Source organism: Paramisgurnus dabryanus, chromosome 13 (assembly GCF_030506205.2).
Source record: "Paramisgurnus dabryanus chromosome 13, PD_genome_1.1, whole genome shotgun sequence".
NCBI classification, from domain to species: Eukaryota; Metazoa; Chordata; class Actinopteri; order Cypriniformes; family Cobitidae; genus Paramisgurnus; species Paramisgurnus dabryanus.
Genome location: NC_133349.1, coordinates 35,353,196 through 35,381,129, shown reverse-complemented (window position 1 = coordinate 35,381,129; position 27,934 = coordinate 35,353,196). Strand labels below are relative to the sequence as shown.

Sequence of the window (27,934 nt, the reverse complement as noted above, 5' to 3'; positions counted from 1 at the left end):
CTTGCCAAGCATCTGTGAGAGAACAAAGATGACACTCCACCCAGTTCAGAAGATATGGTGGTTTAATCATTTTACTGAGTGATGTAATCAGTCTGATGTAATCCAAATCATGAATGTGTAGAAAATAACAAAATAATGCAGTATTGCATCAATCTATCCCAATGGAGCCTCAAAGAGAAAAGCTTGTGCATCTGTTTAACATGCCGTTAAATTAAAATCATCTGTTCTGTTTCATGTCAACATGCTGTTATGCAGTCAGGATTCACTTTGGTACTGCAGCAGATTACTGTGGATTGTGTCTCTTTACTTCTATCAAGAAATATGGATTTTAAAACCGTAAAACTGCTTTTTTGTCTTTTTAATGTGGTACAGGCTACAATGGAACAGAGCTCCACAAAGAAACGAAATGGGAAGAAAGGTAACAGATACATGTTATTATGATAAACATTAAATTTGTTCTTTCTAACTACAAGATTTCTTTGTGACATTTAACATTTCATTATCCATGTTTGAACTGGCTTTCTGTGTGTGTTAATGCAGTCCCTGCTGTAAAAACCAGCATCAAACCAGCATGGACCAGCATGGGAATTATGCTGGTCTATGCTGGTTTAGCTGGTGAACACAGCATACAAGCACCAAAACACAACATATGCTGGAATGACCAGCATGGGATGCTGGTGCTAATGCTGGTTTAGCTGGTGCTAATGCTGGTTTGTTGCTGGTTTAGCTGGTGCTAATGCTGGTGCTGATGCTGGTTTGGTGCTGGTTTAGCTGGTGTTCACTAGCAAACCAACACCAAAACACAACATATGCTGGTCTTGCTGGTATGCAGTTTTTTTCAGCAGGGGTGGGTAGTAGATAATGAGGTTGCATAATTTATATAATGAATTGTAACTTTACTTGTTGGTTAAACTCCTCAGATTCAGTGAACAGTGCTGCTATCGAGGAGATGAAAAAGCAGATTGCTGAGATTGTGCAGGATCTGAATCTGTTAAAGGAACAGCAAGCTTTGCAAACAGGTACTAAATAAAAGCCCAGTTGCTGTATAATCAGGGATATGAGAAAATTGAACTCAAGTGTTTTTTTAAACACTTTTCATCATATATTTGACCTGTAACCACCCTTGTTTACAGTACAGCTCTGCATTTTCTCATCATAGGATGCATCTTAAACACGATTGAAGGATATGAAAATATTTGCAAGTTGAAAACACTTTTCTTTCATTTTCTGCTCCAGCTTATCCATAAAAAAGATAAAACATTTGTTATCTAAAGAAAAGTCATAAATCAGCAAGGATTATTATGAACACCATAATAATACTCTGTTTGACCCCCTTTCACCTTCAGAACTGCCTTAATTCTACCTGGCATTGATTTAACAAGGTGCTGAAAGCATTCTTTAGAAATGTTGGCCCATATTGATAGGATAGCATCTTGCAGTTGATGGAGATTTGTGTGATGCACATCCAGGGCACGAAGCTCCCGTTCCACCACATCCCAAAGATGCTCTATTGGTTTGAGATCTGGTGACTGTGGGGGCCATTTTAGTACAGTGAACTCATTGTCATGTTCAAGAAACCATTTTGAAATGATTCGAGCTTTGTGACATGGTGCATTATTGTCAGAAAGTCAATGTACTAACTGGGAACTAATGTTCTTTAGATGTTTCCTAGAGGGAACGTTTTTCAGTGTTGCACACCGGTAAAGACGGCTGTCAATCTTTATATATGCTGCTGTTAAGGTTCTGTAATGTGTACATATCATACAAGTAAGTTGAAGAGAGTTGTATGACATTACATGTTATGTTATATTTAGATTATGTCCATTGTAATGTTTATATTGATCAGTATAATCGGTTATTAGCGGCCGCAATTTTGCCGCGATGTTTCTGCTAAGTCATTATTGTAATGCTAGCGCTACATGTTACGGTCACAAACATGTTTAGTTATTTAATTTATACTATAAGCACCCATTACGTGTCCTTTAATGGTATTGTTGAGCATATTGTCTCAGGAACATTTCTGTTAAATATATTTGTGTTTATATATGTCTACTGATAATACTATTTGGTGTTATGGTTTATATTTTGTTAGGTAATATTAATCTGAGAATGGTTATTATTTGTAATTATGTTCTTTGTTTCTTTGTAGACCATTACATTACATTACATTGATATGAGCAGCATACACAGATGTTGGACCATCAATAAATGTCTCATTCTAAAGACTTTCCTCCTCTCCTGATTCTCTAACCGGAATCTGGTCCATATTTGGCCGCCTCAATCAGCTGTTATTAAAATGTAGTGAGGTTTGCTACATTAATTTGGTCCTTCGAGCCGGATTGAGAGCAACATCAAACCAGTATGGACCCAACAGTAAGTGACACAGAGACAATGGATAGACCTCGCCGTAAGACTAATTTGCCGTCTCACCTGGCCGATTATGAGGTTGATTACCCACCAGCAGCAGACCATCCTCCTAAAGCTTCATTGCCAGGTTCCAGTCAACCTAGAAGCAGCTCGAGGAAAACGTCTCATAGCGGTAACAGCTCTCATTCCCGGACCAGTAGGCGTTCTATTACCTCCACTGGCGTTTATCTTCCACCAGAACTCTCAAGTGTCCAGACCGCCGTTTTGGAGGAGAAGATTAAACAGAGACAGTTTGATAGTCTTAAGCAGCAAATACAGGAGGACTCACTCGCTGACATGGAATATCAGCGGCTGCAGACACAAGCTAAGGAAGCTCAGCGTGTTCAGGAGGAGGCTCTAGCAGCTAAGGAGGCTTTGTCCAAACACCTAGAGAGACAACGAAAACTGCAACAAGCAGAGACTGAATTAGAGGTAGCGAAGCTTGTATCTTCTATGCTTTCTATAGACTCTGGTTCAGCCACCCCGGTGCCTTCAAGCTCCTCAGCCAGCCCTTTACCTCCATCTCAATACAATCAGAGTAGTCCAGTCATGAGTCCATCACATAGCTCTTTGCAGCCCTTTCCTCAGTCATCAGTAATGACTTCAGCTATGCAGCCTTCCTCAGCTGATCAGATACTGCTGGATGATGACTCGCAGCCGTCACTAAGACCACCGGAGCAGACATTACCTACCACTGAATCCGTGAGTGTTTCCTTTCCTCCAGTGCTTCACTTACCACAATCAGTGTCAGTCTCTGCAGTATCTCAGACTCCCAACATAACTGCGCCATTACGCTCTGTGATGTCATCATCGTATGTGGTACCTCAACCTCTCTCAGTAGCCACTGTTATGTCCACTACTGCACACTCCTTGAGTATGAGCATGCCATCTGTGCCACAGCAGTCTACCACTGCTGCACTGCCGATGTCTACACGTCCATATGTGATACCGCAGACATTTCCCCCTCCAGTGACTACATATGCCCGTCAGCTGCAACCTCCATTTACCAGCCAGCAGGCATCAGTCAGGCCACCTAATTCTAGCTTTACTCAGCCACCCTCATTGCCGCATCTTCCCTATGCACATTCTGCATACCCTGATACAGAGTTACTGTTTGCTTCTGCTTATGGCATTCCACAACCTAAGCTACCAGTGTTTGAAAGTGGTAATGAGAGTGACTTCGCCTTGTTAAAATTAGGACTGGACAATTTGTTAAGTAGTCACAGCTATCTTAGTGAGCAGTACAAATACCATGTCTTATTAAGCCATTTGAAACTTCCTAGTGCTCAGCAGCTGGCTAAAGCCTACATGTATCATTCACATCCATACTCTGCTGCGTTGCAGGCACTTCAGGACAAGTATGGACAGCCAAGACAACTTGTGCAGTCAGAGCTGGGTGCTATCATGAACAGTCCACCACTAAGACTGGGCGATGCTAATGCTTTTGATTCCTTTGCCTTATCGGTACAATCGATGGTAGGTATGCTGAGGACTCTTGAAGGCCAGAACGGTTATGAGCTTATGTGTGGCTCTCATGTGGATCGTCTGCTCAGCAAGTTGCCACCTGCCTATCGTGATGGCTTTGTTGAATACTGTCTAAGCAAAGGTATTCTCCAGACAGGCACAGACAAAACCTATACACTTCCAGATCTGGCTGTTTGGCTCGAGATTAAATCCCAAGCGAAGCGAATTTCCAGCCGAGCTGCAGCACTGTTCCATTGTGACACACCCAAGTCCTATGCTAAATCCACGACTTTCGCTCGTCCAAAAGAGAGATTTACACCTGTTCTCTTGACCAGTGAGAGAGGTACGAAGGGTCCTGATGCTGCAACACAGAAGTCTAGCTCAAAGTCAAAGCCCATGCCATATTGTCCTCATTGTGATAGTAGGGACCATTACCTAAATGCCTGTGAACAGTTTAAGAAACTTACTGCAGCTCAAGTTATCGCTTGGATTAAAGAGGGAAAGCGCTGCTGGAGGTGTGGTCGAAATCATGCAGTGGAGGTCTGCAACCTCAAGCGTCCATGTGGTGTTTGTAAAGAGTTACATCTCACCGTTCTGCATGATTCTGTCAATGATACTTCCAGGGCCGTGCTCATGGTCAGTCTGCCACCAACCAGAATATACTTTGACCGTCCTAACCGTTCACCCAAGGTTATGTTGAAAGTAGTCAAAGTCCTTCTGCACAATGGTCGACGAACTATGGAAACCCACGCAGTTCTTGATGACGGGTCTGAGAGAACGATAGTGCTTCAGCCAGTAATGGAGCAGCTCAAGTTAACTGGTACTCCAGAATTGCTCCCATTGCAGACAATTCACCAGTGTCACACAGAACTTAACGGGTCATCTGTGTCTTTTGAGGTGTCATCAGTATCCAAGCCAATGAAGAAATTTGCTATACATAATGCATTCACTGCCACCGGTTTGTGTCTAGCAGAGCACAACTACCCAGTGGCTGCTCTCCAGAAGGCTTATCGACACCTAAAGGACCTTCCCCTGCCTCCTATGGACAAAGTGAAACCGCTGCTTCTTATCGGGTCTGACATGCCGCATCTCCTGACACCAGTTCAGCCCATTTGTAAAGGCCCCATAGGAGGACCCATTGCTGTTCATACACCGTTAGGATGGTCTCTCCAAGGCCCGATGAGTCCCATGCAGCCCTCACGTGGAAGTCAGCAGTGTCTTCAATTTACGACAGTTCCAAATCGTGACGATCTGATCCAGCATGTGGAAAGACTCTGGCAAGTTGACACTCTTCCATACAATACCAAGATGGTTACAAGGTCCAAACAGGACAAAGAGGCTTACACTTTACTGCAGAATGCTACCATCAGTGTGACAGTGGATGGTATGCAACGTTATGCTACACCACTGCTGAGACGAACCCCCCTAAACTTACTCCATGCAGATAAAACCGCTGTTCTTCCTAGTTTACGCCGTATTGAACGCAGACTGGCACGGGATCCTGAGAAGGCTAAAGTTTACTGCAATGAGATCACTAAGTTGGAGTCAGCCGGGTATGTGTCTAAGATAACTGCAGAGGAAGCAGACCAAAGTGCAGAGTCTTGGTTCATTCCGCACCACATGGTGCAACACAATGGTAAAGACAGAATTGTCTTCAACTGCTCCTTCCAACATCAGGGACAGTCCTTAAATGAACAGCTGCTACCAGGACCAACGTTGGGACCATCCTTACTAGGTGTCCTCCTGAGATTTCGCCAACACACCGTTGCTATCAGTGGGGACATCAAAGGTATGTTCCACCAAGTCCGTTTGCTGCCTGGGGACAAATCCGTATTGCGTTTCCTTTGGAGAGACATGTGCAGGGAGGCAGAACCTGATATATATGAGTGGCAGGTTCTTCCGTTCGGCACCACCTGCAGCCCCTGTTGCGCAATTCATGCCCTTCAACATCACGTCCAAGCACATAAAGATGCTATGGCCAACTTAGTGGATATTGTGGAGCATTCATTCTACGTCGATAACTGCCTTCACAGTGTACCATCGACAAGTGAAGCTAAAGAGATAGTGGATGGGTTGCGCCAACTCCTTTCTGAAGGGGGCTTTGAGATTAGACAGTGGGCGTGCAATGTGCCAACGGTAACCCAACACCTACCTCCAGAAGCCAGGTCAGCGAATAGCGAACGTTGGTTAGCCCAAAGCAGTACTGACCTTCAGGAACTCACTCTTGGTCTGCGGTGGAATTGCATAAGTGACACCTTGGGGTACAATTTACGTTCTGTGGAAACTGTTGAGCCTACCATGAGGAACATATATAAAACTTTGGCCAGTCAGTATGACCCTTTGGGGTTCATTACCCCTTTCACTACAAGGGCCAAGGTTATTATCCAAGACCTCTGGAAGCACAACCTCGGTTGGGACGACCCCATAGAACCATTACCTTTGAGAGAGAAGTGGCTTACCTGGGTAGGAGAACTCCCAACTCTTGCAAAGCTTCAGTTCCCTCGAGCATACACCCCAGTCTCAGCTGACCACCCTTCTGTCACCCGAGAGCTTCATGTCTTTAGTGATGCGTCGGAAAGGGCATACGGTTCGGTGGCATACTTACGCACCACAGACCATCAAGGACAAGTTATTCTTACCTTCGTCTTAGCCAGGTCTAGAGTGGCACCTCGAAAATGCCTGTCTATGCCTCGTTTGGAGCTGTGTGCTGCCCTTACCGGTGCACAGTTGGCGAAGGTGCTCCAAACAGAGTTGACCCTACCCATCCATAAGGTCACTTTCTGGTCTGACTCTACCACTGTGTTGTACTGGTTGACATCCGAATCTTGCCACTACAAAGTGTTTGTAGGAACGCGCGTCGCAGAGATCCAGACTCTAACAGAGATGGCTGAATGGAGGTACGTGGATTCGCGTAACAACCCTGCCGACCACATTACACGGGGTCTTACACTTACCGACTTAGCAGGCCCACATCAGTGGAGCTCCGGTCCAGCCTTCCTTGTTCAGCCGTCTGACCAATGGCCATCAATGCCTAAATGTGAATGTGAACCTGACAGCAGTGAACTAAAGAAATCTGTCTTTGTGGGATCTGTTTCAGCACCTAATAGTTCGCTTCCTTCAGATCCAAGCCAATTCCACACATGGCAAGAGCTCGTTAAGGCCACAGTCAGATCCCTGCATGGGGCGGCTAGCACCAACACTGACTCTTCTATGGAGGCTTCCGAATATATTAAAGCGGAAAGGCTGCTTCTGTCACAAGCTCAAATAGACTCCTTTCCTATTGAGGTTAGAGCTTTGAAGGCTGGACATCCTATTCCACATAACAGTCGCTTAGGCTCACTTGCCCCTGAATATGATGATGCCACTGGTCTTGTTAGAGTCGGTGGACGGCTACGACGTGCTAGCGAACTTGATTTAGAGGCCATACACCCAATTGTGTTAGACCCTAGCCATCATATCACTAAGTTGCTGATAAAGGAGACAGATCAACGACTCCTTCACCCTGGCTCAGAAAGGGTTCTAGCAGAACTGCGCCGACAGTATTGGGTACTTCGAGGCCGAGAAGCAGTTCGTAAACACCAGCATACTTGTCGAGACTGTCAGTTGTGGCGGGCCAAGCCTCAAACCCCACGTTTGGCGGATCTACCCCCCTGCAGGTTAAATCTGTACAAGCCACCTTTTTATTCTACTGGTGTAGACTGCTTTGGTCCATTCGCAGTCAAAATTGGACGCCGCCAAGAGAAAAGGTGGGGGATTATCTACAAATGTCTAACGACACGGTGTGTGCATCTGGATCTATTGGAGCATATGGACAGTGATGCTTTTCTGCTCTCTCTGCGGCGTTTCATAGCCCGCCGTGGCAAGCCTATGGAACTGTTGTGCGACAATGGCACCAACTTCGTTGGAGGTGATCGGGAGTTAAGGGAGTCCTTTGAGTCTATGTCTGCAACACTACAGGAACAGCTAGCAGAGCAGAAAATCCGATTTCGCCATAACCCACCGATTGCTCCTCACTTTGGGGGTACCTGGGAGCGCGAGATAAAATCAGTTAAAGCAGCACTACGTGTGATCCTCCGAGAGCAGTCCGTGCCGGAACCAGTACTTCAGACCCTACTGGTAGAAGTTGAAGGCATCTTGAACTCCAAGCCACTCGGTTACGTATCCTCGGATATTGCTGACGTAGACCCTGTGACTCCGAACTTACTACTTATGGGTCGTCGAGATGCGTCTCTACCTCAGGTTTTGTATGACCCTAACAACCTGCTTGGAAGACGGAGATGGCGTCATAGCCAGGTGCTGGCTGATTGTTTCTGGGCTGCCTTTATTCGTCAATACCTCCCAGGTATGCAGGGACGTCCCAAGTGGAAGACAGATGGCATAGAACTGAAAGTAGGGCAAGTCGTACTTGTTGTCGACCCATCGCTTCCACGTTCACTCTGGCCTGTAGGAACAGTTACAGAGACCTTACCTGGAGCTGATGGTAGAATCCGTATTGCCAGGGTCAATGTTAAGGACAAAGTTTATACTCGCCCAGTTGTGCGATTAATCCCTCTGCCTCACCTTGAGGAAAATGACATGAGCTCCACCAACAGACTTTCTTAGAGTGTTCAATTATCTTGACAGATAATTGGGGGCGGCTGTGTCAGAAAGTCAATGTACTAACTGGGAACTAATGTTCTTTAGATGTTTCCTAGAGGGAACGTTTTTCAGTGTTGCACACCGGTAAAGACGGCTGTCAATCTTTATATATGCTGCTGTTAAGGTTCTGTAATGTGTACATATCATACAAGTAAGTTGAAGAGAGTTGTATGACATTACATGTTATGTTATATTTAGATTATGTCCATTGTAATGTTTATATTGATCAGTATAATCGGTTATTAGCGCCCGCAATTTTGCCGCGATGTTTCTGCTAAGTCATTATTGTAATGCTAGCGCTACATGTTACGGTCACAAACATGTTTAGTTATTTAATTTATACTATAAGCACCCATTACGTGTCCTTTAATGGTATTGTTGAGCATATTGTCTCAGGAACATTTCTGTTAAATATATTTGTGTTTATATATGTCTACTGATAATACTATTTGGTGTTATGGTTTATATTTTGTTAGGTAATATTAATCTGAGAATCAGTGGCGGTTCTACACGGAGGCCAAGGGTGGCCCGTGCCTCTGTAGACATGTCCCTGGCCACCCCTGTGGCCACCCCGTGCTGACCAAATAAAAAAGTATAAATTTATTTTGATTTTACACGCGAGCGCCAAAAGCGGAACTAATGCGACGCAACGTTCTACACGGGCAAATTAGAGCGGCGCACCCAGTCACTGTAGCCGCCTGCGTTTGCTGCGAGTGCTGCTCGGCGAGTGTCTCAATTCATTCCCAATCTCCTGATGTTGAGAATGTGGATGCAGGTCTGGGCACTGGTAAGGACTCTAGCTCACTTGACATTGGGACACTGTTCACTTGTTCTCCTGTGACGTAGCTGCTTAAGCGCGTTGTGATCATTCACAGCTGTTATTCATCAACAACCGGCAAAACCAACATCTCGCTAAACTTTTTAAAGTTTACACATTGTAAAAAGCGCTGTAATTATGCTCTTACTTATACGTGCATAAAATTGTAGGAATATAATTAAATGTTACATATAAAAATGTTTACAATTTAATATTATTAAATATTATTAAATATTATTTAATATTAATATTATTAATATTATTTTAAATACTGATTAGATTGTGGTCCCTAAATGTCTAGCAATGTATATTTATATGTAAACTAAAACAAATGTTTGTCTTTATAAAAGTTTGCATTTTATAAAGTTTATTGAGTAGGCTTGCATGATTTTCGGTTGAGGGGCTTTAGAAAAGAGCCAAGCTTCCCTTTTGCACCTGTACTCACTCTTGTATTAAATAAATATTTATATAATTGCAAAGTAAAATAAAGTTTACGGGGCAGTTTCCCGGAAAGGGGTTAGACTAGTCCTAGACTAAAATTAATGTAAGAGCTGTCCAAACTGAAAACAACTTGCACTGACATATCTTAAAATACACCAGTGCCCTTTGTTTTGCTTCAAAATGCACACAAGTAATGTTTTTAGTAAGGCATGTTTGTTAAAACTAGTTATATTTCCTAATTAAACTAAGGCCTAGTCCTGTCTTAAACTAATTCGTGTAACCAGCCCTATAGGGGCGGTTTCCCGGACCAGGATTAGCTTAATCCAGGACTAGGCCTTAGTTTAATTAGGAAATATAACTAGTTTTAACAAATATGCCTTACTAAAAGCATTACATGGATGTGCATTTTGAGAAACAAAGGGCACTGATGTATTTTAAGATATGTCAGTGCAAGTTGTTTTCAGTTTGGAGAGCTCTTAAAAGTGTTTAAGTCTAGGACCAGTCTAATCCCTGTCCGGGAAACCGCCCCATAATCTTTAAATATAATTTCTTGTCATTTTTTTATGTGCCCCTCTGGTAAAACACTGGCCCCTCCTTGGCCCCCCTAGTGAAATTTGTCTAGAACCGCCACTGCTGAGAATGGTTATTATTTGTAATTATGTTCTTTGTTTCTTTGTAGACCATTACATTACATTACATTGATATGAGCAGCATACACAGATGTTGGACCATCAATAAATGTCTCATTCTAAAGACTTTCCTCCTCTCCTGATTCTCTAACCGGAATCTGGTCCATATTTGGCCGCCTCAATCAGCTGTTATTAAAATGTAGTGAGGTTTGCTACAATTATCCTGCTGGAAGTAGCCATCAGAGAATGGGTACATGGTGGTCATAAAAGTATGGACATGGTCAGAAACAATGCTCAGGTAGGCTGTGGCATTTAAACGATGCCCAATTGGCACTAAGGGGCCTAAAGTGTGCCAAGAAAGCATCCCCCACAGCATTACACCACCACCACCACCAGCCTGCACAGTGGTAACAAGGCATGATGGATCCATGTTCTCATTCTGTTTACGACAAATTCTGACTCTACTATCTGAATGTCTCAACAGAAATCGAGACTCATCCGCCTCAAGGTTTTGCATGTTGTGGCTTCACAAATGCTTTGCTGCATACCTCGGTTGTAACGAGTGGTTATTTCAGTCAAAGTTGCTCTTCTATCAGCTTGAATCAGTCGGCCCATTCTCCTCTGAACTCTAGCATCAACAAGGCATTTTCGCCCACAGGACTGCCGCATACTGGATGTTTTTCCCTTTTCACACCATTTTTTGTAAACCCTAGAAATGGTTGTGCATGAAAATCCCAGTAACTGAGCAGATTTTGAAATACTCAGACCGGCCCGTCTGGAACCAACAACTATGCCACGCTCAAAATTGCTTAAATCACCTTTCTTTCCCATTTTGACATTCAGTCTGGAGTTCAGGAGATTGTCTTGACCAGGACCACACCCCTAAACGCATTGAAGCAACTGTTATGTGATTGGTTGATTAGGTAATTGCATTAGTGAGAAATTGAACAGGTGTTCATAATAATCCTTTAGGTGAGTGTATATCATTAATACTATGTATATATTTCTCTATGAATCTTTTTTCAATAATGCATTCACAAATTCTGAGATTATAATATTGTTACATGTTATTTCAACCAGTTCTGTACAAACATTTGACAAGTAGTGTACAAATGTATTACTTTTGGTCCTTTAAAACTACTTATTTACAAACTGCCTCATTTCTTTTATATGCATGGCGGTCTGTCATCTTACCAATAAATGATTTTTAATATATGCCACTCAAAACATAACTGTGGGCCAGACATACAGTTTGTTTATTAGGCTTTAAATGCAATGACAAAGCTGACTGGCTAATGACACAACATACATTATGTTCTGATCCCAAGAACTAGCCAAAGCGTAGTCCCTTGGTGTTTTTTCAATGTACTACTGGCTAAAAGGTCGAGATCCAGATAAACAACACTAAAGCATCCTCACAGCTTCATTTTATGTTGATGTATATATGCTTTAAAAATATTTCCCATGGACCTGCAGATGGATTTTTGAGATAAATGGAATTTAAAGTTGTCTGTTGTGTGTTAGTCACAGGTCATAATCGTGAGGCTGTGTCCATGCTGTGCAGAATGTTGTGTAGTAACTTACTTGAAACATCTGCTGGACTTTTTTTTCTGACTCTTCAACTTTTCTTCCTCAGTTTGCTTGAAAGGGATCAAGATCCCAGGCAAATGTTTTCTAGCAGACACAGTCAAGAAGACTTTTCACAGTGCAAATGATGACTGCATTGCCAAAGGTGGCACACTTAGCATCCCTCTCTCTGTTGATGAGAATGATCAGTTGTTTGCATACGTTCGGCAGACCATCGGTCCAGAAGGTTACATCTGGTTGGGTATCAATGACATATTAATGGAAGGGCAATGGATAGACCAGACAGGCTCCACTCAACGCTTCAAAAACTGGGAATCAGAAATTACCCACCAGCCTGATGGTGGCCGCAGTCAAAACTGCCCCATCCTGTCCAGCACAGCAAATGGCAAGTGGTTCGATGAGGACTGCCGTGCTGAAAAGGCATCTGTCTGCCAGTTTAACATTGTCTGATTTCCTTATGAAACAGCATACTCTTTAAGGATCATCGGTCACTAATAAGATTAATTATCAGTATTGGTGCATGGAGAATATATTGACCACATATTGCTTTGTTTAATTTTATGAGTTCACAATTGTCTTCCCTTGTGGGGCACAGGTTTGTTCTCATTACATTTTTGAAAAATGGTAAAAAAAAATACAAAGCATGGAGTACTGCAGCAGGTATTTGTGTTTAAACAGTAATACATACATATATTTGGCAAAGAGGTCATTTAATGCACAAATATATTTGTAACGATTTTAAGACTGTCACAGCACTGGGCATGCATAATAAGGTTAAAAGTAAGGATGGTTAGTGTTTTTGATCAAAAGTATCACTAAACAATAATCTCCATAATTAAATTGTTTGGTTAAAAATGCATGTTGTACCCAATCCTTTTAGAAGTTGTGTTCATTCATAGACACACTATTGAGCATGCAGGCAGATATATGTAATATAAGTTACTCTACAGTGTACTGCTTATTTTTTCTGTTATTGTTTAAGAAACTTCCAAAACACAATAAAAATTCTTATTGCATGTGCATTTCAACTTTTTTTCTGTAGTTTTTTGTCTTTTTCTGGAAAATATATATTTCAAAAAAGCTATCAATCTTGGTTGTAAGATAGTGGGCCTTTACATTAGTCTGTCAACTCGGTAACCAAAAGGGTTAAAGGGATAGTTCACTTTAAAATGAAATAGTGTCATCATTTATTTACTCATCCTCATGTTGTTCTAAACCTGTATGAACTTCTTTTTTCTGATGAACACAAAAGAAGATATTTTGAGAAATGATGGTAAACACACAGCAGTAAGTGACCATAGACTTCCATAGTAGGAATAAAAAAATATGATGGAATTTAATGGGTACCGTCAAAATATTTTCTTAGTCATTTATCACAATACTTCCAAAATATTTTTTCCCTATAATTAGTCCTGTTACTAAAATGTATCTGTATTTTATTAAGAAACCATGTTAAAAAAATAAACTACTTTAGAAACCATGTTAAATAAATGTACTAGTTTAGTTGAGATTGACCAGTACCCATTTTGATTAGTAAACATATGTGCGTTATTAGATTCCTTGTTTAATAAAAAAAAAACTTCAACTTGATGAGTTACAACTTGAAAATGGCATCGATCAGTAGGATGGGTCATATACATAAAACAGATAAAACAAATAAAAACCAATTCAAGTCAATTCAGAGTTGGCATTGTCTGGAGTCCTTGCTGAAAGTCCTTCCACCGGTGTTGGGTCATCTAACGTCTTTGTGGGAGGCTGGATCCAGGATAGGAATATACTAAACCTTATAGTTTTTAAATTTTATAAATTATTTGGTCTTGGCATACAATAAAATTAAAACATTCTAATATTAATATATATATATATATATATATATATATATATATATATATATATATATATATATATATATATATATATATATATATAGCTGTAAAAAAGCTGCCTGTTCATATACATATATTACTAGCTATGGTTAGAATCTCATCAAATTCATTTCACTGTAAAAATCTAATTTTAACCATCATAATTTGTAGGACTTAAACCACTAAAGCATTGCTAATTCCATCAGGAACTCGCTTTCTTCACATTCACAGTCTGATTTTGAAATGCCCTCTCTCAAGGTTTTCAATATAGGTCTTCAGTGAGCCAGAATTAGATGACTGTCCTTGAATGAAACTTGCAGCCCAATTAAAGTTTGGTGTTTCAGGCAAGGGTGGGTCAGTCTGAGGTGGACTATCATTCATAATGGATTTTTACACTGTTTACTGCTCAATGTCATCTTTACATAGATCACTATAAACCAAAGTGTCGTCTATGTAATCATAGTGATGAAGATCCTCCTTCTCCAGTGTCCTGGGAAAAACATGGAGGCCTGGAAGGACGGCATGCTCATTGGGATTGGAGACAGACAATGGAGGAGCTTTATTCCGCTTTTTCTTCCGCCTGTTCAACATCAAAGAGATAATATTGTGTTCAAAGTCAGATGTTACCATGTGTTACAATGTGTTTTCTTTTTAAAAACTCACCTAAAAACAATAAAGAGCACCATTGCTGTTATTACTACTGCCAACAGAATTCCCATGATACCCAAGATAATGCCTAAGAGCTGGTCTGGAATCAAGATAACAAATTCAAGTCACAAATTAAAGTCTTCCTTTAACTGATATATAAGATAATAGGAAAGTGGAAAGTAAGTTAAAGACAGAAACGGGTTCAGGGTCAATCAGGTTTTTCTCACTTGTATTGCTTTGTAGTGTTATTTGCATCATTGCTCTGAAGGCTCCTGTCGGTGACTTGCAGTTAGTCATGTTGAGGTAGAAACTCTCCAAGAGCGGCAAATCCTTCATGTTCTCATCGTTTTTAGTGCTGTACAGCAGCTTCTTAGAGTCAATGCTCTGCACCACAATGCTTGCATTCACTTCTTTGCACTTGGGCTGGCTGACATTTCTAAACTCCAGTTTGCTCTTAAACTTTGACTCCAAGGTGACAATCCAAGATACAGTATAAGATGGTTTCAATTCAGATGGCCAGGCTGGGGTGGCCAACAAGGCTGGATAATCATTTCTCGGTGCAACAGTGAATATATAGTGCTCTGTTTGTTGAAGGTAGAACAGCCAACACTTTTAATACATAAAGATTAATGTTTCTGCATTAACAGCTTTGGTCAAGAATACAGTATATAATCATTAATTACCTGATATTCCTTGTCGAAATAAATAGTTCATGATGAGGTTAGTCACCAGGCTATGATCGCTGGCGGTTGCAAAGGAGACAGTAACTGCAATCATGGATTCATGGATTGTGATGCTCCGAATGGGCCCCTTTGGACAAAATTGCCCAACAGTTATGCCACGGTCAACATGGGACACATCAAGAAGGACGTTGCTGTTGCATTTCTGTTCAGGCACAGAGTACCCCAAACCATCTGTAGAGGACCGGAGCTCCACTGCACTGTTCTCTGGTCCATCAAGGTGCCAGTTAATGGTCTTCGCAACTCCTTGAATACAGTTTTGCTCGTAAAAGAAGTGCAGAGGAAATAGAGTGTTGGTACAGTTTTGCCACTCTTTACATTCTGTTGAAGGACAAACAGTAAGATTTTTTAAAAAGAATTGACAAGTCTTTCTGAATTTGGTGAGAATGCAATTCCAATAACACACTGTCAATAAAAATAGTTAAAAACGAATATCTGGCAACCACTGGGCTGGTAGCATTTTTTGAATTTTTTTCTGCCAGTGTGAAGGATGACACAAAAGTGAATAAAGTGAAATTACTGCACTGTGTTAAATTAGGTCATTAAGGCCATGACATTATTCTATCATACTTTATACTGTATTAAACAAGTAACTACCTATGGTGTTGTTGACAGTCAACTCCAGTTCATCCTTGTTGCAGTCAATGAAATAAAGGTCAAAATGGCCTCCTGAAGCTATGGTGACTGTATCTGTTGGGAATGAATTCGATTTCAACACACACGCTGACTTAGGACTTTTTCTCTTTACACGTATCTGCAGCATTTCATTTTCTGCAAGATCCCCTGCACACTGACCTGCAACTGTAATAGAAATACAATTATTTTATTTCAAAATACACAATTCATTGTGCTTTGGAATCGTTAATAAAATAAATAAATAGGAAAGTGGGGTAAGATTTTCTTTCTTAGGTAAACTTTTAAAATTCACTTCAGTTATATATTTTGACATTGTGGATTTTTGTGAAAGATCAGGTTTAAGAAAACACCCCTCGACTGAGGCCACACTTCCAAAGGTTTTAAATTATATTTTATTAACTGGTGACTATTGGGAATCATGCTAGTGCTCATAGACTTAAGTGTTTTTGACACTGTGCCATTCTGCTTGCTAGCTTGGAACACTGAGTAGGCATAAATGGAAGTTCTCTTTAATGTTTTAACTTTTATCTTTCAAATCTAAGTTTCAGAGTTAACATTGGTGAACACACTTCTGAGGTATCTTCTTTGTCATGTTGTGTTTCCCATGGCTCCATTCTAGGTCCTATTCTTTATCCCTTTATATGTTCCCTTTGGGTTCTATTTTCAAAAAGCATGGTCTGACATTCCATTGCTATGCAGAAGAAATCTACCTGCCTTTAAAAAAAGAGTCCAAATGGTCTGGTCTGGTTATCTTTAATTTTTTTCTAATTTTAATGAGAGTAAAACCGAAATAATTGTGTGTGGTCCATCAGATTGTTTCAGTGCACGTAAAGTAGCCCTAGGCGATAGAACCTTATCTCTGAAGCCTTGAGTAATAAGAATGGGTGTTATCTTTGATGATGGTCTAAAATTTGACAAACAGTTAAATTCAATGGTTAAATCCTGTTTCTTTCAGCTTTGCCTACTAGGGAAAGTAAAGCCCATTCTATCTAGAAGAAATGTAGAAAAATTAATTCATGCTTTTATTACATCTAAATTGGACGACTGCAATTCGCTGTATGTAGGGATTAGTCAGTCAGCCCTGTCTCGCTTGCAGTTCAAAATGCACCTAACTTGCTCCAAAAAACAGGAGCATATTACAATGGTTTTATGTTCTCTATACTGGCAACCCTTGACCTATCGAGTTAATATAATGTGATGTTATTCAGCACATTGCTCAGCCCATGGTTTTGTTTAATAGTGCTATATAAATAAAATTGACTTTGATCAATTTATTTTTCATAAGGGATCATGAAATCAGAAAATCTCCCATCATAATCCAAACACAACTGGTCAAAAGAGAGGGATTTTAGGCATTTTAAGGGCCTGGAGTTAGCAAACACGTCTATATGTTTCAGTGGTATTTTTTGACATTTTATTACAAAAGTCTGATAACAGTGTTGAATAACATCAAATTAAAATGTAATTTAATTTATTATTTTTCGACTGGGATGTCCTGGGTGGTACCTTCAGCAAATGAAGAGTTTGGTTCCAAAACACAATAAACGCTATTTTTGAAAAAAAAAAAAGAGTTACTGCCAAAATCAGTATTATATTAGGTCAGTATTTAAATGTAAACTCTTAATTTTACCCAAAATCCAATATCCGCCGTGTTATTCTGTCATCTTTTCTCCCTTTTTTCCCAAAACTCTATAAACGCCACTCCTCCTTTTCTACAGAATGCAATAAATCCGCTCCAAAACATTACAGCGCACCATTCCATGCAATGTAAACAAACAATGGCGGCGCGTTGAGGACACGGAATCCTAGTTTTCCTCATCTACTTTGTACTTCGTGATCAACAAAGAAACAAAAACGAAATAATACTTTAATAGCATTGATATAACGGGAAAGAAACGTAAGCCATCAACATCTAATAATTTACACGAGAGGCACTCTGGAGACGATCGCTTTTTCTCCCGACAGCATCTAGCTTCACTCGTTCTAACACATTGACCCCAGGGGATCTTATGAAAAACTTTCCATAATTTTACTCAAAGTCAACGAGAATCACAGCTGATCGCTATGAAAAATGTTAATCGACGACGTCAAGAAAACCGCGCAGCAATGACAGTGTTCCTAATATGACAAAGTAAGTGTTTTGATTAATGCCATCAATGTTTATTTTTTAATCAGTGTGTACAACTGTTCATCTAAATAAACATAAAATGGCAAAAATGAATGCACATTTATACATTGATTCAATAGATTTAAAGAATTTTGGAAAAAAAACTTGTCATGGATTTATTGCATTTTGTGGAAAAAAAATATTCGTTTTTATAATAAATCTTAAAAAATCAAGTTATGGATTTGAAATTTTTATGTTTTTACAACCTAAAGATGCTATGTGAAAGTTAGTAACAGAAAATAGAGGTTTTTATCTTGTCACTTTCTTGGTATAGAAAACACGTTTTCACCAAAATTTGTCAAAATGGATTTATTGCGTTTTGAAACCAAACTCTACAAATATTGATTTGTGAAGGTGGCAAATACTTACTGGGTGGAGAATACAACTTGTTTTATTAACTAATAAATGTACAAGGGAGTAGTGCGATACAGCATTTATAGGCACTCTAAATCTTTTTTTTTTTTTTAATCTGTGCACATTCAGAATAAGATATGACAATGTTACATACCCCTTGATTTCTTGAAGGTGGAGATTTGAAAGTTCACCCTTAGGCCTTTCTGTGACAGTGGGATCATTTGGCAGTTCTTTAGCGAGAGGCTAAAGTTGCCAGGCTCTGCTGATGGCTGTGTAGCATTTAGCCTTTTTACCACTGGCTCTTTACCTTTCCAAGTATATGTCATTGTAGGGGTGCTTGTAGGTTGGAGGCATGTTGGAACAGTGTAGTTTAAAAGATTCACACTGGTGTAGTAAGCCGGGGGCACAGTAAAAGACCATACTGTCTCGGCATTAGAAGGAAAACTGCCAGGATACTGTAAAGAAAAGAAGTCTTGTGTTGTCCTCTTCATTTGCAAATTTACATGAAAATAAGCCAGTGCTGTAAAGCATTAAACATTTAAAAATTTACAAATGGCATTAATTAATTTTTTTTTTGATAAAATGTAGAAAAGTTGAAAAAATGTCACTTACAATTCATTTTAAGTCCTAAAGATACATCTATTCTTTTTCCGTCCAGACGTTGACCTCCAGAAACTTCCAAAGAAAGTTTTCCAATATTTTGAATATCAACTTGTCTAATGCTCCCATTTTGACAAAACCTTCCAACAATGCCATTCATCACTCGGAGCGTGTAAATGTGTTTGTCTGGGCAGTTGTCTGTGTGTCGAATCTGTTGTAAACCCATACTGAAATTTAAATTGAAGCTATTTGTAGATAGGGCCTTTAGATTCCAAATGAAGGTGCGGTTGAATCTTTGAAAGGCAGGATCATCTTTGGGCTCGATTTTTATTCTGACTGTCTGTCCTGTGGAAGACATTGATAAATCAAAGAGTGACAACAGTGAGTGAAGTGCAGTTTGAATTATAAATTATAAAAAGTAAATTGTAAGCCTAAAAAGCAAAAAAGCCTAAATGGTCTGTCAATTCTTCTTTTTTACGTGTTGGTACCCTGTATGGCTATAATTTTTAAAAGGCACATGTGGGTCAGTGACATGACATGCATATTTTTGTATCCAGGGGCATTATTTACTTTTAAAAAAGTGTCACTATATTTTATAAAACCTAGATAGTTTAAATAAATGTTCTGTATTTTTTGATAATAAATATTAATTGATGTTTTGTTATCTCAAAATTGTAAAATGGCACATATGGCAACTGTCTTTACAAATTAACAGTTTAAGACAACTATAGCAAAATAGTGCTTAAATTATTAATACTTACAAATAAATACTTTGGCATTGTTTTATGTTCAAGATTTTTTGTCTTGTGTCATGTCTTTTATTTTGAAAGTCTCAGGTTAATGTATTTTATTTTGATAGTTCAGTGCGATGTTTGTCTCTTGTTCTCATTGGTTCCCTTGTTTCATGTGTCATGTTCCTATTGGTCCCCTGTCCCTATATAAGTCCTGTTGTTACATTGTTCTTGATAGATTATTGTGCTTGTAATTTGTAGCTGCCGTGTCCTGCTCATTGTCTTGCTCATTGTCTTGCTCATTGTCTTGCTCATTGTCTTGTTCATTGTCATGGGTTCATGTTTATAGTTTTTGTTTTATTTTTTTTTTAAATATTGGAAAATAGCTAATGTAATGTAATGGGTAGATTTTCTGTTTCAGGTGGTACAAACAATGCAAAACTAGAAAAACATGCTATATTATAAAACATTTTAATTGTAATTAAAAATAATATTTATGGTCCAAGCCCTTTTCAATGTAAATTAGTTGCAAAAGTCAGGTGGAAAAACCAGAAAGTAAAAGGTTGCAAATGCAATGATATATCCTTAAAAACATTAATATAAATAATTTTATTTATAGCTATTAATTTGGCTAATAATTTTAGTTTAATTATTAAAGCTAAGATGACCTTTTATTGTTTTATGTATATATGTATATGCATCTGATTGTATATTATAAGAAGAAACATTTAATCATTTCGTAAAACCTTCAGAGAAGTACAAAAGTGCTTAGTATATTACTACATGCTCAGTACTTTAACAATAGTTAGTTTTGCAGATGTTGAGGGTGCTTAATTCTGCTCCTGTAGATCAACCTCCCTGTAAAGTTTCATTTAATTTAACCTGTTGAGTTTAGCAGAAGAGATTAACACAAATCATACAAACATTTATCAGAAACAGACTCTGAGCAGGTTTTCAGACAACCTCAAGTAGACTTCCAGGAGACATCCTGCTGTAAATTATCCACCTATAAACAACATAATAATGTTTCACTGCCTAAATGCTTTAAAAGGCTCTCACCAATATCTCTGAAGATGTGTATGTTGAATACATTCTCTGGCTGTAAACAGTTAAAATCCAAAAGTGTGTCACTTTTGAGGACCACAGAAGACTGGCATACACTGTCAGAAATAGGGGTACAGTAGGGGTCCATTTCTGTGCCCCAAGGTACAATCAACACAAAAGTACCCCATAGGGCTCATTATTGGACCTCAAGGTACATGTATGTACCTTTTTGAGGGTCAAAAAGGTACATATTTGTTTCCAAGCATTAAAAGGTACATATTTGTACCATTTCTTTTAAAGGATAAGGTACAATGTTAAGAGACAGCCTCTTGCCATTTTGTTTTTATTTGTTGTTCTAGACAACTGCTGTAAATCTGGTCAGTAACGTAAATAACTATTGTGTCAATTTTTGTTTCCTTTAGTTGGACACATGGGTATTGAAGTAGTATTAGTTTTCATCTGTTCATTGACAGTGTGTTTAATTTTAAATTAAAATTTTAAATTTTAATGAAAAAAAAGTTAATTTCACGTAATAAAAACTGATATGAACTCAAAAACTGCAATTGATTAACCATTATTTAAACTGAATAAATACTGAATAACTGAATCCCTCACACACACCGAAAAAAACCCTGCGCTTTTATTTTGACACGCGCCCATCCCCCCACATCTCACGGTTGGAGTCAGTTTCACAGAGCAGCGCAGGAGGACGACAGACACATAAAGAACACTAACAGGTAAGCACTGGAAACTCATTCATCATCTTTAAAACATTTTTAAACTTTAAAAATGTGTTGTTTGTCGTGGCTCTTCATTTTAATACTGATTCGGTTACGGTTATTTGTGTAAAGTTGTATACGATGAGTCAACGCGATATTGACACAGCACTATTGCCTCAGACTCATTTTTATGAGCAGGTTAATGTGCATTAAGTACACCACAGTTCTGTAAGTGGAAAAAGTATTCATATTTGTGTGTTTTCTCACAGTTTAGGGCAAACGTTTCCCGCGCAAGTTTGAATCTCTCTCAGTCAGTCAGGGGGAGATTGACTGACTGACTGTCTACACGCCACCAGTCAGTTATACAGAAACCTTTTTAAGGTAACGTTACCACATTTATTAATGTATTTATGTTGTTTGAGAACACCACAGTTCTGTAAGTGGAGAAATAATTCATATTTATGTGTGTTTTCTCACAGTTTAGTTTGAATCTCTCTCAGTCAGGGGGGAGATTGACTGACAGACGGTCTACTTGCCACCAAACAGTAATTTACCCTGAAACCTTTTACAGGTAACGTTACCACATTTATTAATTTATTAATTATGTTGTTTGAGTTCACCACAGTTCTGTAAGTGGAAAACTAATTTATATTTATGTGTGTTTACTCACAGTTTATCACAAATGTTTCCCGTGGAAGTTTGAATCTCTCTCAGTCAGGGGGGAGATTGACTGACAGACAGTCTACTTGCCACCAAACAGTAATTTACCCTGAAACCTTTTTAAGGTAACGTTACCACATTTATTAATTTATTTATTATGTTGTTTGAGTACACCACAGTTCTGTAAGTGGAAAAATTATTCATATTTTTGTGTGTTTTCTCTCTCAGTAAGGACTAACGTTAACTGACTGTCTGTCTGCTCTCAACCAAACAGTCATTCAAGACCTTTTAAAGGTAACGTTACCACGTTTATTCATTCATTTATTATGTTTTGTGAGTACACCACAGTTCTGTAACGTTAAGTGGAAAATTAATAATACATTATGTGTTTTCTCTCTCAGTAAGGACTAACGTAAACTGACTCTCTGTCTGCTCTCAACCAAACAGTCATTCAAGACCTTTTAAAGCTAACATTACCACATTTATTAAAGAGTAACTAAACCCTAAACCAACTTTTTTTAGTTAATGATCTGTAAGAAGGATGCTTTATTAGTGCTGTTCATTGATTTTAGTAATTTTTTTGACATTTGGACAAAGTGTTTCAATACTACAATATATGGTGTAAAACGTCTGAGTGCTGCCCTCTTCAGGTTGAACGGTGGCTACTGCAGTTGAATTTTCCTATTGGATGTTGGGTCCAAGAAATAACTCGTGACGTAAGCAGGTTCAAGCTCACCACGCCCTTGTTACAATCTCACCACACACTTAGTTCGTCCCCTCTATCTCCGTTGGGATCTGCCCACTTTTCTTGCATTTTTCAAATATCGCAGTGGGTGGAGTCAGGCTCTGACCAGGGGTTTAGTTACGCTTTAATGTATTTATTATGTTAAGTGAGTACACCACAGTTCTGTAAGTGGAAAATTAATGCATATTTATGTGTGTTTTCTCACAGTTTAGCGCAAACGTTTCCTGCGCAAGTTTGAATCTCTCAGTCAGGGGGGAGATTGACTGACTGACTGACTGTCTACTCGCCACCAAACAGTCAGTTACACAGAGGTAACAAGGTAACGTTACCACATTTATTATGTTGTTTGAGTACACCACAGTTCTGTAAGTGAAAAATAATTCATATTTATGTGTTTCTCTCTCAGTAAGGACTAACGTTAACTGACTGTCTGTCTGTCAGTCTGTCTGCTCTCAACCAAACAGTCATTCAAGACCTTTTAAAGGTAACATTACCACGTTCGTTCATTCATTCATTTATTATGTTGTTTGAGTACACCACAGTTCTGTTAAGTGAAAAATTAATTAATATTTATGTGTGTTTACTCACAGTTTAGTGCAAACGTTTCCAGCGCAAGTTTGAATCTCTCTCAGTCAGGGGGGAGATTGACTGACAGACTGTCTTCTCGCCACCAAACAGTAATCTACACAGAAACCTTTTAAAGGTAACGTTACCACATTTATTAATGTATTTATTATGTTGTTTGAGTACACCACAGTTATGTAAGTGAAAAATTTATTCATATTTATGTGTGTTTTCTCACAGTTTAGCACAAACGTTTCCCGCGCAAGTTTGGATCTTTACCATTGAGGGTGGCTGACTGTTTTCGACCAACCATCATTCACACGCAAAAACTTTAAAGGTACCACATTTATTTATGTTGTGAGGATACCACAGTTCTGTCATTGGAAAATGTATTCATATTTTTGTGTTTTCTCACAGATAAGTATGAACGTGCCCAGAGCACGATCTTTACCATTAAGGAGGCTGACTGACTATCCTCTACCACCCGTCATTAACACAAGAAAAACTAAAGAAATGTTACTCCATATGGACCTATTCATTTACTCATTATGCTGTGAGTACACCACAGTTTTATCAGGGAAAAAAATGTATATTTGTGTGTTTCTCACTGCTTGACAAGGACAGATGTGGCCCTGTTAAAATTTTTTAGATGTTGTTTGGTTTAAGGAACAGCACACTGATTTTGTTTTAAAATATTCCTGTTTGGACAGTCTGTTATAGTCATAAAGGAATACTTGATATATTTCATAAGTAAAGTGTAATGTAATATTAGTTTTTAATGTTGTGAATTTGGACTGAACAGCACACTTCTGTTTTATATCTAAATCTTTTGTAAAATAAATGATTGTTCAATAAACTGTGTATTTTATCTTTTCTGTTATCATTTTTTTATACTAATGTTTAAAATGTACCTTTACGTTAAACGATTGGCTACACCAACACAAATATATTGAGTCATATGCACTTATAATTTAAAGTTTACAGTACTTAGATTGAGATATATGTATAAGTTTTAAAACCATAATCAATGAGTGTACCCTGTCAAAGCCAATTTTGTACCCTTTTTGAAGGGTCCATATTTGTACTGTTAAATAAAGGTACAAAATTGTCACCAGAGGTACAAAACTGGTCTCTTAAGGTACAAATCGCAAGGGTACAAATTTGTACCCTCTGCCAAGGGTACAAAAACTGTACCCTTGAGGGTACAGCCCCAGTGACAAGCCATTGTACCCCTAAAGGTACAATTATGTCCTTTCTTTTCTGAGAGTGTACCGGTTGTTTCTGCCTGATACAAACTTTGCACTTTGTGCTGACAGTGGAGTTAATGTGGATAGTTGTACCCTCTTTAACCAAAATGTTGATCACTGCACACTCTGAAATAACAAAGAGAAGTTAGGATTAGTTGACAAAAGGATTAGTTGACAAAAATTTTTTTAGGTTTTGCCCAGTTTGTTTATTTTAACAACATTTTCACCTGAAACCATACAATCGCCTTGTTCAGTGTTCTTTTTATGACTTTGACAATGAGCCCAGAATGTTATTTAGATTAAAGTTTTGGAAAAACTGTACAGAGAGATACAGTCATATATGAGTTATAAAATGTAGGTGAGTAAATGATCTCAACCATCTTTAGCTGAAAAATCCCTCTCAGACACTTAATTCTCTGCATTAACAACGAAAGTTTAAAACAATTGTGACCCTTTCTGACCCAACTAAAGTAATGTTTTGAAACTCACTGTGGGGCAGATCTACGGATGGCTTAGGCCCACCTAGATGAACACCTTGTCCTCCAAGTCTGATCCATGGAAATACATTATGCGTAAACTTAGACTGGGAGTGTTTGCGGTGACACATAAGAAACACTTACATTTGACCGTAACTCTTCAACCATTTACGTTATCATCATTTTGATTTTGAATTTCTCCTAAAAGATTAGGGATGCTCACCCCTGCAGCCCATCTCCAGCTGAACCTTGCAAAGACAGAACTGCTTGTCATATCGTCTGACCCTAAGATTCATCACAATCTTTCCATTCAATAAGGTTCTTCGACCATTACACCTTCCAGGACATCCAGAGCCCTGAGAGTGGTCATTGATGATCAGCTCAGTGTCATGGAGCATGTTGTCAGAAAATTAGACCTTTCCTATCTGCGAATGCTACACAAGTCCTAGTTCAGGCTCTTGTCCTGTCCAGACTGGACTATTGCAATGTGTTACTGGCCAGACCCCCAGCCTGCACAACCAAACCCCTACAGATGATCCAAAAAGCTGCAGCTAGAGTGGTCTTCAATGAGCCAAAGAGGGCGCACGTCACTTTTCTCTTTGTCAGGTTACACTGGCTTTCTATAGCAGCTTGCATCAGATTCAAAGCTCTGCTCCTGGCCTTAAAAACCATCACTGGGTCAGCGCCCCCTTACCTTCAATGACTAATACAGACTTATGTACTCTCTAGATCTGTCACAGAGTGACGGCTTGTGGTGCCATCCCAAAAAGGGAAAAAATCACTATTGCGTACCATCTTTGATTCTGTTCCTTATCTTTGGTATGATCTACCAGTTGCAACAACATCTGCTGACTCTGTAGCAGACTTTTAGAATTGGCTAAAACTCTCCCGTCAATTCCTCACTTGCTCATATCTTTTCTTTTTTCTATCCTTATCTTTACATTCTTTCAAAAAAAAAACTATTCCTTACCTTGGCTATGTACACTGTGTTAGACTTGATGAGACTAGTTTAATTGCACTAATATAAATGTAACAAAGTTGAATATGCGCAATTGTATTGGAATATAACAACTAACTGTATTGGCTACTAACATTAACAATATAGTTTTTCAGCATTTATTAATCTCTGTTAATGTTAATCTGCCTAATTCATTTACAAATGTTAACATATATATATATATATATATATATATATATATATATATATATATATATATATATATATATATATATATATATATATATATATATATACACTTTTCCATAAAATATTTTAAAAATATTATTTATTATTTTAAAGGGTTAATGGCACATGATTTGGATATTTTCATGTCTTGGAAAAAATGGGATTAAATGGGTTAACAACAAAAGGAAAATCTATATTTAAAAAATAGTACTTTGACGAAATATACTCTTTTACCTTTAGTGCTACAAATACAGCAAAAAATCCTGTGATAAAATGAAAGCGCATGATCAATTTTGTTGAAAATTTGTTACAATTACTTTCGTAGACATGAAACCATGTAATCAGGTTGATTCAGATTTATCAAATCACTAAATCAGTATTTATTAAATTATTTTTAAACTTAAAAAGCACCTGTAAATGTTACTGCATAAAGCACATTTTAGATTAGTTCGGAAAACCACTCCCAGATAGCACACATCACAGAGATGTGATGTCTGCATTTACATCTGCAAGACTTTTTTAGTGTTTGCTCATCTGCAATGCGTAAGATGTTTATAATTCACTTTTAGAATGTTTGTAAAACTGCTAAGATGTACAACGTAAGATGTATTTACACAGCAGATGTTTTCAGATCTTTTGTGCTAAATGGGTTACCTATGAATGAAGTGAAGACTCATTGTATTTCTTACCTGTGAGCTCCAGGGCTGATAAGAGAAATCCCAAAAGAAGTGGAGCGCTATAACACCACGTTCGCATGATGTCCCAACTGTTGATCCACTGATGCTGAACAGCTGTCTTCATGGTTAAGAGCATTTACTGTAAAGTGGCTTCCTGTGTTTTGACAGTCTTCCAGGTATAGTCATTGTTAGTCATCTTTAGCCAATCAGGCTGGTCAGGTAAATAAAACACATATATAGCATTTATATTTTCCCTGGAATGTTTACTGTCTTAGGTAACTTTACTTCACACTAAATATCTTATACAGGAAAACAAATATAATGCACAATAACTTAAGAAGATTTTAAACAACATCTTTACTGCAATCAAGACATGACAAAACTTGTAGTGCATGTACAGTAACAACTTTGCAGATAACATTTTAAAGCTTGTGTATGCTATGTCCATAAATGTGCATGTATGTGTATTTGTGTCATCTTTTTGTGTAGGGTTGAGTAAGACTACAATACTTAACAAAAAATGTGGCAAGATCCAAGACCAAGTTGTGACTTGCCTGGCTTTAAGGCTTTTCATTCCTTAAGCTTCACAGGTTTACATGGGTAAAACGAAAGCAAAGAAATGTTAGGGTGATTTAATAAAAGACGCAAGTGCAAACTATAAATGATAAATAAATACACTAATAATGTGATTGTTTTGTGTAAAACATTTACCCATGTGGGAGCCAGGCCAACATTTGCTGCCTAAAGACCTACTGTACAGTAAACTATGTCCAAAGTAGTCTGTATCCCCGTATCCCCAGGGTTGGAAATGAGTGGGAACATGGGGGATGGAATCCAAGGAATGAATTTCTAGGGGGAATGGAATTCCAACTCAAACTGTTTAGAATTTTTGA

At 38.6% G+C, this 27,934-nt stretch overlaps 2 protein-coding genes and 1 long non-coding RNA gene across 4 annotated transcripts; 2 read left to right on the top strand and 1 right to left on the bottom strand.

The window, feature by feature from the left end:
- Positions 1 to 248: 248 nt before the first annotated feature.
- On the top strand, positions 249 to 13,010 carry clec3ba (C-type lectin domain family 3, member Ba). Its single transcript, XM_065275812.2, has 3 exons — positions 249 to 418; positions 921 to 1,019; positions 12,032 to 13,010. The coding sequence occupies exons 1-3, from the start codon at positions 250 to 252 to the stop codon at positions 12,430 to 12,432; spliced, it is 669 nt and encodes a 222-aa protein (XP_065131884.1). The 5' UTR covers position 249; the 3' UTR covers positions 12,433 to 13,010.
- Positions 13,011 to 13,900: 890 nt separating this feature from the next.
- cdcp1a (CUB domain containing protein 1a) lies at positions 13,901 to 27,366 on the bottom strand. Its single transcript, XM_073811689.1, has 10 exons — positions 27,054 to 27,366; positions 24,728 to 24,828; positions 20,783 to 20,882; positions 19,005 to 19,337; positions 18,547 to 18,912; positions 15,833 to 16,036; positions 15,179 to 15,556; positions 14,723 to 15,076; positions 14,511 to 14,595; positions 13,901 to 14,427 (listed from the first exon to the last, which is right to left on the bottom strand). The coding sequence occupies exons 1-10, from the start codon at positions 27,175 to 27,177 to the stop codon at positions 14,247 to 14,249; spliced, it is 2,226 nt and encodes a 741-aa protein (XP_073667790.1). The 5' UTR covers positions 27,178 to 27,366; the 3' UTR covers positions 13,901 to 14,246.
- LOC135765286 (uncharacterized) lies at positions 22,155 to 24,254 on the top strand. 2 transcript variants are annotated; one of them, XR_010540607.2, is made up of 7 exons: positions 22,155 to 22,271; positions 22,375 to 22,440; positions 23,099 to 23,210; positions 23,298 to 23,375; positions 23,482 to 23,594; positions 23,696 to 23,792; positions 23,873 to 24,254. It is a non-coding gene; the product is annotated as an uncharacterized lncRNA (long non-coding RNA). The 2 variants fall into 2 exon arrangements; XR_010540608.2 differs by lacking the exon at positions 22,375 to 22,440 and having other exon boundaries at positions 22,163 to 22,271.
- Positions 27,367 to 27,934: the final 568 nt, after the last annotated feature.

Coding starts and splice junctions, on each gene's coding strand:
- cdcp1a (XM_073811689.1), bottom strand. CDS start 27,177: ATGCTCTTAACCATGAAGACAGCTGTTCAGCATCAGTGGATCAACAGT. Junction 15,557..15,832: donor GACTGTCAACAACACCATAG/GTAGTTACTTGT, acceptor GTCCTTCAACAG/AATGTAAAGAGTGGCAAAAC. Junction 14,596..14,722: donor AACACTACAAAGCAATACAA/GTGAGAAAAACC, acceptor TCTTGATTCCAG/ACCAGCTCTTAGGCATTATC.
- clec3ba (XM_065275812.2), top strand. CDS start 250: ATGCAGTCAGGATTCACTTTGGTACTGCAGCAGATTACTGTGGATTGT. Junction 419..920: donor GAAACGAAATGGGAAGAAAG/GTAACAGATACA, acceptor TAAACTCCTCAG/ATTCAGTGAACAGTGCTGCT. Junction 1,020..12,031: donor ACAGCAAGCTTTGCAAACAG/GTACTAAATAAA, acceptor TTTCTTCCTCAG/TTTGCTTGAAAGGGATCAAG.